General features: G+C 39.1%; 1 protein-coding gene across 1 annotated transcript in view; it reads left to right on the top strand.

Moving 5' to 3' along the window:
- NWD2 (NACHT and WD repeat domain containing 2) overlaps positions 1-12,526 on the top strand; it is a 208,272-nt gene that overhangs the window by 103,203 nt on the left and 92,543 nt on the right. The window contains exon 3 of the mRNA XM_011949136.1: positions 3,328-3,444. Coding sequence (XP_011804526.1) covers positions 3,328-3,444 — 117 coding nt within the window. The remainder of the gene's footprint in view (positions 1-3,327; positions 3,445-12,526) is intronic.

Below are 12,526 nucleotides of genomic sequence, written 5' to 3'. Positions count from 1 at the left end.
CAGGTAGAGACAAAATCTCTCAGCATTTGCTTGTCCATAAAGGATTTTATTTCTCCTTTGCTTATGAAGCTTAGTTTGGCTGGATATGAAATTCCGGGTTGGAAATTCTTTTCTTTAAGAATGTTGAATATTGACCCCCCCACTCTCTTCTGGTTTGTAGGGTTTCTATAGAGACATCTGCTATTACTCTAATGGGCTTCCCTTTCCTGCCCTTTCTCTCTGGCTGCCCCTAACATTTTTTCCTTCATTTCAACCTTAGTGAATCTGATGATTATGTGTCTTTGGGTTTCTCTTCTCGAGGAGTTTCTGTGTGGTGTTCTCTGTATTTCCTGAATTTGAATATTGGCCTGTGTTGCCAGTTGGGGAAGTTCTCCTGGATAATATCCTGAAGAGTGTTTTCCAACTTGGTTCCACTCTCCCTGTCACTTTTCAGATATACCAATCAAACTTAGGTTTGGTCTTTTCACATAGTCCCATATTTCTTGGAGGCTTTGTTCATTTCTTTTCATTCTTCTTTTCTCTAATCTTGTCTTCGTGCTTTATTTCATTAAGTTGATCTTAATCTCTGATATCCTTTCTTCCGTTTAATTGATTCAGCTATTGATACTTGTGTATGCTTCACGAAGTTCTCATGCTGTGTTTTTCAGTTCCGTCAGGTTATTTATGTTCTTCTCTAAACTGGTTATTCTAGTTAGCAGTTCCTGTAACTTTTTATCAAGGTTCTTAGCTTTTTTGAATTAGGTTGGAACATGCTCCTTTAGCTTGGTGGAGTTTGTTATTACCCATCTTCTGAAGCCTAGTTCTGTCAATTCATCAAACTCATTCTCCGTCCCGTTTTGTTCCCTTGCTGGCAAGGAGTTGTGATCCTTTGGAGGAGAAGAGGCATTCTGGTTGTTGGAATTATCAGGCTTTTTGCACTGGTTTTTTCCTCATCTTCATGGATTTATCTACCTTTGATCTTTGATGCTGGCAACCTTAGGATGGGGTGTGTGGACGTCCTTTTTGTTGATGTTGATGCTATTCCTTTCTGTTTGTTAGTTTTCCTTCCAACACTCAGGCCCCTCTGCTGCAGGTCTCCTGGAGTTTGCTGGAGGTCCACTCCAAACGCTTTTTGCCTGGGTGTCACCAGCAGAGGCTGCAGAACAGCAAAGATTGTTGCCTGTTCCTTCCTCTGGAAGCTTCTTTGCAGAGGGGCACCAACCAGATGACAGCCGGAGCTCTCCTGTATGAGATGTCTGTCGACCCCTGCTGGGAGGTTTCTCCCAGTCAGGAGGCATGGGGGTCAGGGACTGACCTGAGGAGGCAGCCTGTCCCTTAGCAGAGTTTGAGCTCTGTGCTGGGAGATCCGCTGCTCTCTTCAGAGCTGATAGGCAGGAACATTTAAGTCTGCTGAAGCTGTGCCCATTGCCACCCCTTCCCCCAGGCACTCTGTCCCAGGGAGTTGGGAGTTTTATCTGTAAGTCCCTGACTAGGGCTGCTGCCTTTCTTTCAGAGATACCCTGCCTAGAGAGGAGGAACCTAGAGAGGCAGTCTACTTACCAGCTTTTCTTAACCCATTGTTCAACCAAGGCTATTATTGTCCTTCTCAGGACAGGAGACCAGATTAGCATGTGAAGGGGACTCTGCTTCCACTGAGGGAGATGCTTTCTCAGCATTTGCAGCAGCTCTGGGATATCCTTCCCAAGGATGGTGAGCTGGAAAAGTTCATCTTTTGTATTCTAAAACATTAGAAACAAATCCTAGTGTGGCAGGATATTAATTTACCAAAAGGTACTCTGTGGCATAGAAAACACCCAGAAAGATTAACAACAGATAAGCCATAAGTATTTTGTTTATTTTTTCATTTTCTGGAAACATGACCCTTTGCAAATTATGGGCTGTCCATTATTTAACAAATTAGACTATTTTATAGCCCTGTTTATTCTTTTATTACTAGATGATTTCTGTGCCCTTCTGAAGCTCAGTAATTTACAGCTCTGTCCAGTGGAACTTACTGTGATGTGAAATACTCTGTGTCTCCTCTGTCCAACATGAGAACCAGTATGGGGCTACTGAGCACTTGAGAAACTGAATTTTTTAATTTTTACCCATTTATTTTTACTTTTTAAGTAGCCCCAGCTAGAGGCTGTCAAATTAGATAATGAAGTTACCTTCTTTGATGTCTCCTTTTTTCGTACTGTGTGATTAAACTTTGTAAGATAGATTAAAGCATAGAGCCCCCAAAATCAAAATGCTGATATTTTCCTATATGATGAAACCCATGGAATGGGCCATGAGAATATTTTTTAAAGAGCTTCCATTTATCTATCAGCCTTCTTAAACACTCAAATGCACTTAGACAAAGAACTGGAACAAGCCAGATCTGTGGGGGCCCATAGCCAAGAAATAGGAAGCACACAAAGTCCCCAAGACCTGCTGGGGCCACAAGGGAGGACCCATACTCTGAGCTTCCATCTCACCAAATGCCATGCAAGCAGGAGAAAAAGAGTAGGGAGGGTCTTGTTTCCACTTGTGGGAAGCAAGGAAAGGAAAAGAAGAAATTTTCAAAAGCTACAACTGGGAACATTTACTTTATGCAGATAGCAGTTGAGTGAAGATAATGAAACCCAGCATGCTCTCCATAGCACTTTTCAAAGCGCGAACTTGAAAAAGTTTGGTATAGACTGCCAGAATCTTCCTTAGTAGTCTTTGAAGTAGGGAGATAGAGGATCCTATTATCCTTGCTTTTCTGTAAGGCATACCTTTCATTTTTGCCAGTACATGTTTTTCAGATATATGTTGATGAAAGCCGAACTACTTACAGATAAAACAGACATAAGCGAAATATCTCTCCTCATGTGATAAAGCGTGATAATGACAGGGCTTTTTTTTTTTAAGAAATGTAGGTGTTTGACTTACAATCGGTGTATAGTAATATTTGTTATGGTTTTCCTTTCTCATATTAATACTTATGGTAACATTATATATGTATGGTGATTTAATTGTCTCAAGTACTATGGTAACCTCATCCCAGCTGCTTCAAACCTTAAAATTCTGTTTCCATTTCAAGACAACAAAGGCCCATGCTCCAAAACCTTCAACAGTTAGCATTTCATTTCCTCTGGGCCCATGTCAGCAGTGTAATCAGAAACAAAATAAGAAATTATAAGGTTCATTCCCAACCCATCATGGAATGAAAAATCTCTTTAAATGGATCTTAAAAATCACCTCCGCTCTGTAAGAGAAAACATGCTGCAAAGAAAGATGTTAGAAGTCACATTAGCTTGACATTGTAAATAAGAACAAAGCCCACAGGTAAATTAATGCTCTTCATCCATTTGTCCCCAGGTCATAGATCTGTACTGGGGAGTGGAAGAAGATGACTGGGACAACCCAGAGCTCCAGAAGACCCGCATGAAGCTGCTAGAGGATTGCTTGAAAACTTCTGCAGGTCCATGTTTTGTTGTGGGTATAAAAAAACTAATGCTTTATATTAACTTTTAGATGAATGTGAGAATTATTGCTGATTTGTGATTCATAAGGGGCTTTTTATCAAGGGGGAAAAGACTTTTTTATGTCTGTTTAAACATTTTAAGCTGTCTCCTGGCTCTCAATGTATGAGAACAAAAAGCTTCAACTTTTCAAAAGTAAGAAGTGCTGCAAATTAACGGTGAATAATTTGAAATGGTAATCAAAGGGATGACTTGGGTTTGACAACGATTTCTACAACACCTTGTGATCAACAATAAGGATTACTCTTTCAGACCTACAATCTTTATCCTAGGTTTTCTTATCTTATTCTATAATCTATTCCATCATAGTGCTTCTATTTCTTAACACTAGAATTTCTGGCAGTTTTTAACAAAATGACTGAAACATTGTTCAAGTGAATCAAGTATACTGTGTCTCACCTACCAGTAGTAAATGGTGCCCTGAGAAAAAGTTTCTTTCTACAATAATTTTCAGCTACATCTTCATTATAAGCTAAAGATCAACAGAGAGATTTCAAGTGGAACATTATTATTAATTCATCATTATTTCTAAAGAATACTCACTCCTCTGTGTAAGCACAGTGGTAGTAAGATAAATAGGCCATACTATGGCAGGTGATTGTGCAAAATCACTGCCTTAATTTAGCTTAAGAAAGACTTAACCTTGAATCCAAGCAGATCCTACCAATCGATAAGGGAAGTTGCCCTTTTGAACATAGGTTGCTCTAAGACTGACAGGTGAGTGTTAAAATTACTAGTGAGTGCTATGAAAAAACATCACATTGTACTGTTAAAAACTTGGTTCAATATATCAGCAAAAGTGTTCTCAATATTTATTTGCATATCCATCTATATTTGGCTCTACATAGAATCAGAAAGACCTACAGAGATGGTATCACAAATCTGACCAGCTGATGGTAAATTTCTTACCCAGGCTAGTAAAGTGTATAAAGGCTGTATCATATAATGTTTGTAGTATTCCATATATAGGTAAGCTGTTTACTCACTAACTACTTGAGTGCTACCGTGTGCCAAGGGCTGCTCTTAAGTGCTGGGGGTATGATAGGTTGACTCATACAAAATTGTTATTTTGTGGGCCAGTTCTTTATGATTCAACCTTAGAACTGAACTAAGAAGATAACATTTTTTGCTTTCCTGGAGCTTACATTCTAATGTGGGTGGAAGGGGGAGAGGGCAGGCAAAAACCAAATAAGTAAGATAAACAGTAAGTCAGATGGTGATAAGTGCTATGGAGAAAAATAGAGAAATGAAAGAAAAGAGAGAATACCAGCAAGGGGAGAGATTTGCTACTTAAGATAAAGCAGTCAGAGAAGGCCTCACTGATACGGTGACTCTGAAGGGGAGATGGAAAGAGGGGTAGGAAAGAACCAGGTGTGGATATTCCGAGTCAGGTATTCCAGGAGGAGGGGCTGGAATGTTCAGGGAACAGCAAGCAGGCCTCTGTGCCTGGAACAAGTCTGAATAGGGAGGAGGGCATGGGATGTGGGGGACATATCATGGGGCCTTGTCATCTTTTATTTTTAAGAGTAAGAAAACTATTGTTATGGCTCAGCATAATTGGGAACCATCGATTTTGGAAAGGTAATTTCAGTAAAACAATTCTATAATCTTCAAGTTGACTTAAGGTTTTACCCTGAGTGACAGGAAAAACTGCAGAAGTGTTCTGAACAGAGGAATGAGGTGATTTGACTTGTATTTTAAGCATGGCCTTGGCGGCTGGGTGAGGAAGAGGGGACAGAGCAGCCAGACCTTTAGACAGCTACTGCAATAAGCCAAATGAGAAAAATACATGGTTTAGGGGATTTGGGGAATGAGCACCTGAAAACAGTGTCCTGTGGCCTGAAAAGAATGCAAAAAAAAGGCCTGAAAGTTGAGTTAAGTATCTGAAGAGCAAGTAGTGGAAGAGATTTTTTTTCCGTGGGTCATCGGAGGATGGAACGAGGAAGCAGATTTCAGCTTTGGGTGAAGAAGTTAAAGGATATAGCTTTCTCTCAGGTTTTTGGATCCAGTTTCCCTGGGTTCTGACCTGACATTTCGTAGCTGTGCAGCACTGCAGGAGTTGCTTCAGTAGTCTAAGCCTTAGTTTTTTTGTCTGTAAAATGGAAGTGATAATAATAGTTATCTACCTCATTGGGTCATTCTGAGAATCAAATGAAATTACAGGCACTTTTATAGTATTTCACACATAGTAACCCGTTAAAAAGTGTTGATTGTTTCTTATTGTATCGTTATTATGTATCATAGCTGTCTGAAGATGAAATCACCTGGCTCAAACTGTAGTGACGCATCACGAAAAAAGTTTTTACCAAAGTGAAGAACATAAACCACTCTGGCAGGGGTGCTATAGAACAGACTCAAATATTGGAAGACAGGTTAGGCCAGATTCCGTTATGCTTAGAAAGCCAGATTTGGGAAGCATAACCCGCTATGGGAGTGTCCTGGGAAATCTCAATTACTGTGATCTCCACAGCTTTACCATAATCCAGGCTCGGAAATTCAGGAATGAGAGAGATGTTCTCCCCCTTTCATAACCCTGTCGAGTGCCATCCCTTAGCTAACTAAAATTAGACATGACTCTGAATTCCAGTAATTTGCTGGTAGGAGAATAAATAAAGACTGCAAGTTTATGCAGGTTGTGAGAGCAAAGGTTAGCTGATAGAACGGTAGCAACATCTTGATTGAGCATACACAAATCATTTATCCCTCCTTCTGCTGCCCTGTTACATGTTTAAACTCAGGGAAACCGTGACAAAACCCTACAGATAGAGCTAGGATTATTCACCCCAGTGATCCTGAATCACGCAAGGCTTATATCTCACTGCTTATAGAAACAAAATAAAAGTACACCTTTTATGGCCTTTCCTGTTGTAACTATGGTAACAACTGGCGTGTGTGTGTTACTTTTTAGCTCGAGTTTTCTCACCCAGTGCTCCCTTGTGGATATTTCTGGAAGTCATGATGACCCCTGTGGGATGCAGAGCTTAGCATAATACTTCCCCTAATGCTGAAGTCTTTGGCAAGGAAATTCACCACTGCCGAATGGAAAAAAAAAAAAATGTTTTTGTATCTTCAAAGGCTTCACAGACTTTAGCCTTTATGTTAAATCCAAATAAATTAAGGACAGGATGAAGCTTTCCTTTTAAACACTCAGAGAATTGAGGTCCAAAGGAAACTTGGTCTTCAGTATTGTTCGTGCTTGGCCTTTTTCGACTTCATCCCCTAAAAGTTGTCATTTAGATAACGGCCCGAGGTTCCACTGACATGTAAGCTGTGCTGTAATTCTGGACAGCTGTTTTACACACATGTTTTTGACCACAAAGAGATGAGGGTACTAGAGTGAGGGGGCCTGGAATATGTCTGGTCCTGCTCTCAAAGGACTAGCTTGGGAGACATATTGTAAAGCATACGTCATCTTACCAAGAAGAACAACATTTGAATACATGTGTAGAGAGAGGCAAGTACAGTGGGAAGAGCCCAGAATTTTGATTTTATAATCAAGTGAGAGCCCTGGTTCTCAGGGGACAAGTCACTAACTTAATTGGGCTTTAATGATCACATCTATAAATATGGGAAAATAATAATAAACTAAAAGCAAATTTTGAATCAATTTCAAAGGGTTGTTGTGGGGACCAAATGTGATGATATATGTATGAATTCTTTGTAAACCCATAAAAGGCTAACAACCAGTAATTTTAGACCAAATAACTTAAACTGTGACTTACATTATTTTCAAATGAGAATAAAAAGTTTTCATGTATATTAGGCATTTATGTGCTATTATAATTTTTCTCTTTGAAAACACCAATAATAATGAAAAAAAGTATTAAGGCTTCATTCAGACAGTCAAATGTTAAAAGATTTTAATTCATTCTTATGTGTATATTAATAAAATGTAACATTTGTAAAATACATATGGTACATATTTATTTTATTTTTCTAGATATGAATTTGATCACATTTACTGACTAAAAGCTTTACCTATCCCCAAGAAGGGATTCTGACCATGGCTGCCCCTAGCAGGGAGACAACTCACAGCTGAGTAACAAAATCATCTTCATCACCTTTTAGGTGTAAAAAATTGCTTCAGCCTTTGCAAAATGTGGAAAGTTCAACAGAATCTCCCACACCTACTTGTCGCATTCCCTACTCCATAGAAAATCCTTTTGTAGCAGGAGAGGAGTATGGCCTTTTGGAGACAGCAGAGGTCATGTGATGCTAATTCTCTCATTATCTCATCCCCATCCTTCTCCATGGTGCCTATTTATAGGGAAGAGGGGGTTTTCTTCTTGTCATTGCTCCAAATGTGCAGTACCCAAAAGAATTGCTTATAGAGTTTGAGCATTGATCCTGGACCCTGAATACAGGCCTGCCTCTTGTCAGAAGTTGACAGAAGTAGGTGACTTCAATCAGAAACAACAAAGGTGATATTACAACCGATCCCACAGAAATACAGAAGATCCTCAGGGACTATTATAAACACACCTATGCACACAAACTAGAAAATCTAAAGGAAATGGACAAATTCCTGGAAACACAATCTCCCAATATTGAACCAGGAAGAAATTGAAACCCTAAGCAAACCAATATTCAGGTCCAAAACTGAATCAGTAATAAATCTACCAAACAAACAAAAAAAAAAAAAGGTCCAGAACCAGATACATTCACAGACAAATTCTACCAGATACACAAAGCAGAGCTGATACCTATTATAGTGAAACTATTCCAAAAACTTAAGGAGAGGGAACTGCTCCCCAACTCATTCTTAAAAACCAGCATCACCTTGATACCTGGCAAAAGACAAAACCTGGCAAAGACACGATGAAAAAACAAAACTACAGGCAAATATTCCTGATGAACATAGATGCAAAAATCCTCAACAAACTACTAGTCAACCAGATCCAACAGCACATCAAAAAGTTAAGTCACCATGATCAAGTAGTTTTAATTTCTGGGATGCAAGGTTGGTTCAACATATGCAAACCAATCAATGTGACACACCCACATAAACAGAGTTAAAAACAAAAACCATATGATCATCTCCATAGACATGGAAAAAGCTTTCAATAAACATTCCTTCATGATAACCCTCAGTAAAAACAAGACATCGAAGGAATATACCTCAAAATAATAAGAGCCATCTGTGACAAACCCACAGCCAACATCATGCTGAATGGGCAAGAACTGGAAGTATTTCCCTTAAGTACTGGAACAATATAAGAATACCCATGCTCACCACTCCTATTCAACACAGTACTGGACGTGCTAGCTAGAGCAATCAGGCAAAAGAAGAAAATAAAAGGCATCAAAATAGGAAAAGAAGAAATGAAACTGTCTCTCTTCATGTATGATGTGATTCTATACCTAGGAAATCATAAAGACTCTTCCAAAGGGCTCCCAGAAGTGATAAACAATTTTAGTAAAGTTTCAGGATATAAAATCTATGTACAAAAATGAGTAACATTTCTATACACCCATAACATTCAAGCTGAAAGCCAAATAAATCAAGAATGTGATTCTATTTACGATAACCCCAAAAAAAATAAATCAAAATACCTAGGAACACATCTAACCAAGGAAGTGAAAGATCTCTACAAGGAGAATTACAAAACACTACCAAAAGAATTCGCAGATGACACAAACAAATGGAAAAACATTCCATACTCTGGATTGGAAGAATCAATTCATTAAAATGTTCATTCTGCCCAAAGCAATCTATATATTTAATGCTATTTCTATCAAACTACCAGTGTCATTTTTCACAGAACTAGAAAAAACTATTCTAAAATTTATATGAAACCAAAAAAGAGTGTGCATAGCCAAAGCAATGGTAACCAAAAAGAACAAAGCTGGAAGTATCACATTATCCAACTTCAAACTATGCTATAAGGCTACAGTAACCCAAACAGCATGGTGCTGGTACAAAAACAGACACATAGATGAATAGAACAAAGTGGAGAACCCAGAAATAAAGCTGCACACCTACAGCCATCTGATCTTTGACAAAGTTGACAAAAATAAACAATGGGGAAAGATTTTCTATTCAATAAATTATATTGGGATAGGTGTCTAGCCATATGGAGAAGAATGAAATTGGACCCCTGTCCTTCGCCATATACAAAAATTAACTCAAGATGGATTAAAGGTTTAAATGTAAGACCTCAAACTGTAATAATCCCAGAAGAAAACCTAGGAAATACCATTCTGGACATTGGCCTTGGGAAATAATTTATTACTAAGTCATCAAAAACAACTGCGACACAAACAAAAATTGACAAGTGGTACCTAGTAAAACTAAAGAGCTTCTGCGCAGCAAAAGAAACTATTAACAGAGTAACAAGACAATGTACAGAATGGGAGAAAATGTTCAAAAACTATGCATCTGACCAATGTCTAATATCTGGAATCTATAAGGAACTTAGACAATGGAATGAGCAAAAAAATAAGCCCATTAAAAAATGGGCAAAAGATATGAACAGACACTTCTCAAAAGAAGACATACAAGTGGCCCACAAACGTATGAAAAAAATGCTTATCAACACTAATCATCAGAGGAATGCAAATCAAAACCACAATGAGATACCATCTCACACTAGTCAGGATGACTATTATTAAAAACTCAAAAAACAACAGATTCTGGTGACACTGTAGGGAAAAGGGAATGATTATACATTGTTGGTGGAAATGTAAATTAGTACAGCCACTGTGTGAAAAGTGATTTGGAGATTTCTGAAAGAACTTAGAACTACCATTCAACCCAGCAATTTCATGATTGGGTATATATCAAAACAAAAAATAGTAAGTCTTTCTACCAAAAAGACACATGCACTCACAGGTTCATCACAGCACAATAGCAAAGAATCAATCTAGGTGTCCATGTCTGGTGGATTGAATAAAGAAAATGTGGCACATAAACTCCATGGAATACTACACAGCCATAGAAAAGAATGAAATTATGTTCTTTGTAGCAACACGGATGAAGCTGGAGGCCATTTCCTAAGTAAATTAACTCAAGAACAGAAAACCAATTACCACATGTTCTCACTTATAAGTGGGAACCAAAAGTTGGGTACTCATGGACATAAAGATGGCAACAGTAGAAACTGGGGACTACTCAGCCACACACACATGCTTCCATCAGTGGCACAGGGAATGAGGGAGGGGGCAAGGGCTGAAAAAATATTGGATACTATGCTGAACACCTGGGTGACGGGATCAGTCATATCCCAAACCTCAGCATCATTCAATACAGTCAGGTAACCTGCACATGTGTGCCCTGAATCTAAAATAAAAGTTGAAATTATATATAAAAAAAGCAAATGGCTGGGCGCAGTGGCTCACGCCTGTAATCCCAGCACTTTGGAAGGCTTAGGCAGGTGGATCACTAGGTCAGGAGTTCAAGACCAGCCTGACCAACATGGTGAAATCCCATTTATAGTAGAATACTAAAAATACAAAAAAATTAGCTGGGCATGGTGGCGCGTGCCTGTAATCCCAGCTACTCATGAGGCTGAGGCAGGAGAATTGCTTGAACCAGGACCCAGTAGGCAGAGGTTGCAGTGAGCCGAGATCCCACCACTGCATTCCACCCTGGGCTACAGAGCGAGACTCTGTCTCAAACACAAACAAACAAAAGTAGACAACTTACACTGTGCTGTCTTGAGCAACTAGAGTTTGAAAACCTTAGTTATAGTATTGGAGAATCCATCCCCATCCCACCACGTGTGTGGCATCCCTGGAGGATGCTCATACCATCTCACTACAGTTCCTCAATCTGCAGTGAGGATGAGGCGGAAATTTGCTATAGGAGAAGCATTGGCAGGTGACCCTAGGAGACCCAGTTCTGATCCCATGCATGCAATGAGAGGAGCACCAATTACCACTGATGGAGGCAGGTAAGAGGTTCTTCCTTGAGTTCACATTTAGAGGGGTGTTCCCATGTCTTAGAATCAGGACAAAAGGAATCTTGCCTGCAGTATGCTTTGTCAACTCCCTGAGCTCTCAGTGAGCTGACACTCATATAGCATCCTCATCAGGGCTATAAGATTACACACATATAAACAAACACAATCTATCAGCATTGGATAAAGAAGCAGCAGAGACCAAAGGAATGGGCATATCACCATTGTTGCTTGAGTGTAAGCATATGTCAAAACAGACTTCTACCTCCACTTACACACACACACACACACACACACACACACACACACACACTGCCATCAGTGGCACAGCTAGCAAGGAACAGAGAACGGGTCATGCTCATACCCACCACAGGCAGCTCCTGGCAGTGGACCCTAAGCCCAGAATGCACAAAGTGAGAAGAAAGAAGCCCAGAGAGCTACATTTTGAACTGGGCCATATTTTAAACCAAAAATATGACAACTTAAGGGACTGAACTGTGAAATCTGTTGTTATTAAGAAAGTTTGTTTTTTCACTAGGCAGAAGAGTAAAGACAAGACAAAGTTTGTAGCTGTAACTGACAAAGACTAACATTCTATTTTTGCATATCATTGAGTGACACTCAAACTTGTAGCATATAGGTCAGTTCCTTCTCACCTTCTCACCACTCTCCTTCAGGTTAAATTATGTCTCCTTACAGTTTAGTTTCTTTAAATAATTTTCAGTAGAAGAAAACTATAGAATAAGATTTCATAAATCATTTGAAATAATTACAGTATTTTTTAAACCACTTGGCTTTGGAAAGTATTTCACATGTATCCATATTCCAATATGTTTGTCTTATCATTTTAGGTATACAGAACAAAATACATACATGAAAAATTAAAATAAGTACTTAATTTTCATTTGTATTTTAAAGTGCAGGGGACGGGGGTTGTATCAATTAGTTCTAACCTTTATAAGTACAGTTCTACCAACCAAAATGTGTTTTAAAATGGGAAAATAGGCCGGGCGTGGTGGCTCAAGCCTGTAATCCCAGCACTTTGGGAGGCCGAGACGGGCAGATCACGAGGTCAGGAGATCGAGACCATCCTGGCTAACATGGTGAAACCCCGTCTCTACTAAAAAATACAAAAAA

This window comes from Colobus angolensis, unplaced genomic scaffold (genome assembly GCF_000951035.1).
Source record: "Colobus angolensis palliatus isolate OR3802 unplaced genomic scaffold, Cang.pa_1.0 Scaffold29, whole genome shotgun sequence".
In the NCBI taxonomy this organism is placed as follows: domain Eukaryota; kingdom Metazoa; phylum Chordata; class Mammalia; order Primates; family Cercopithecidae; genus Colobus; species Colobus angolensis.
Note: the sequence above shows the minus strand (reverse complement) of the source record. Positions and strands in the feature narration are given on the sequence as shown.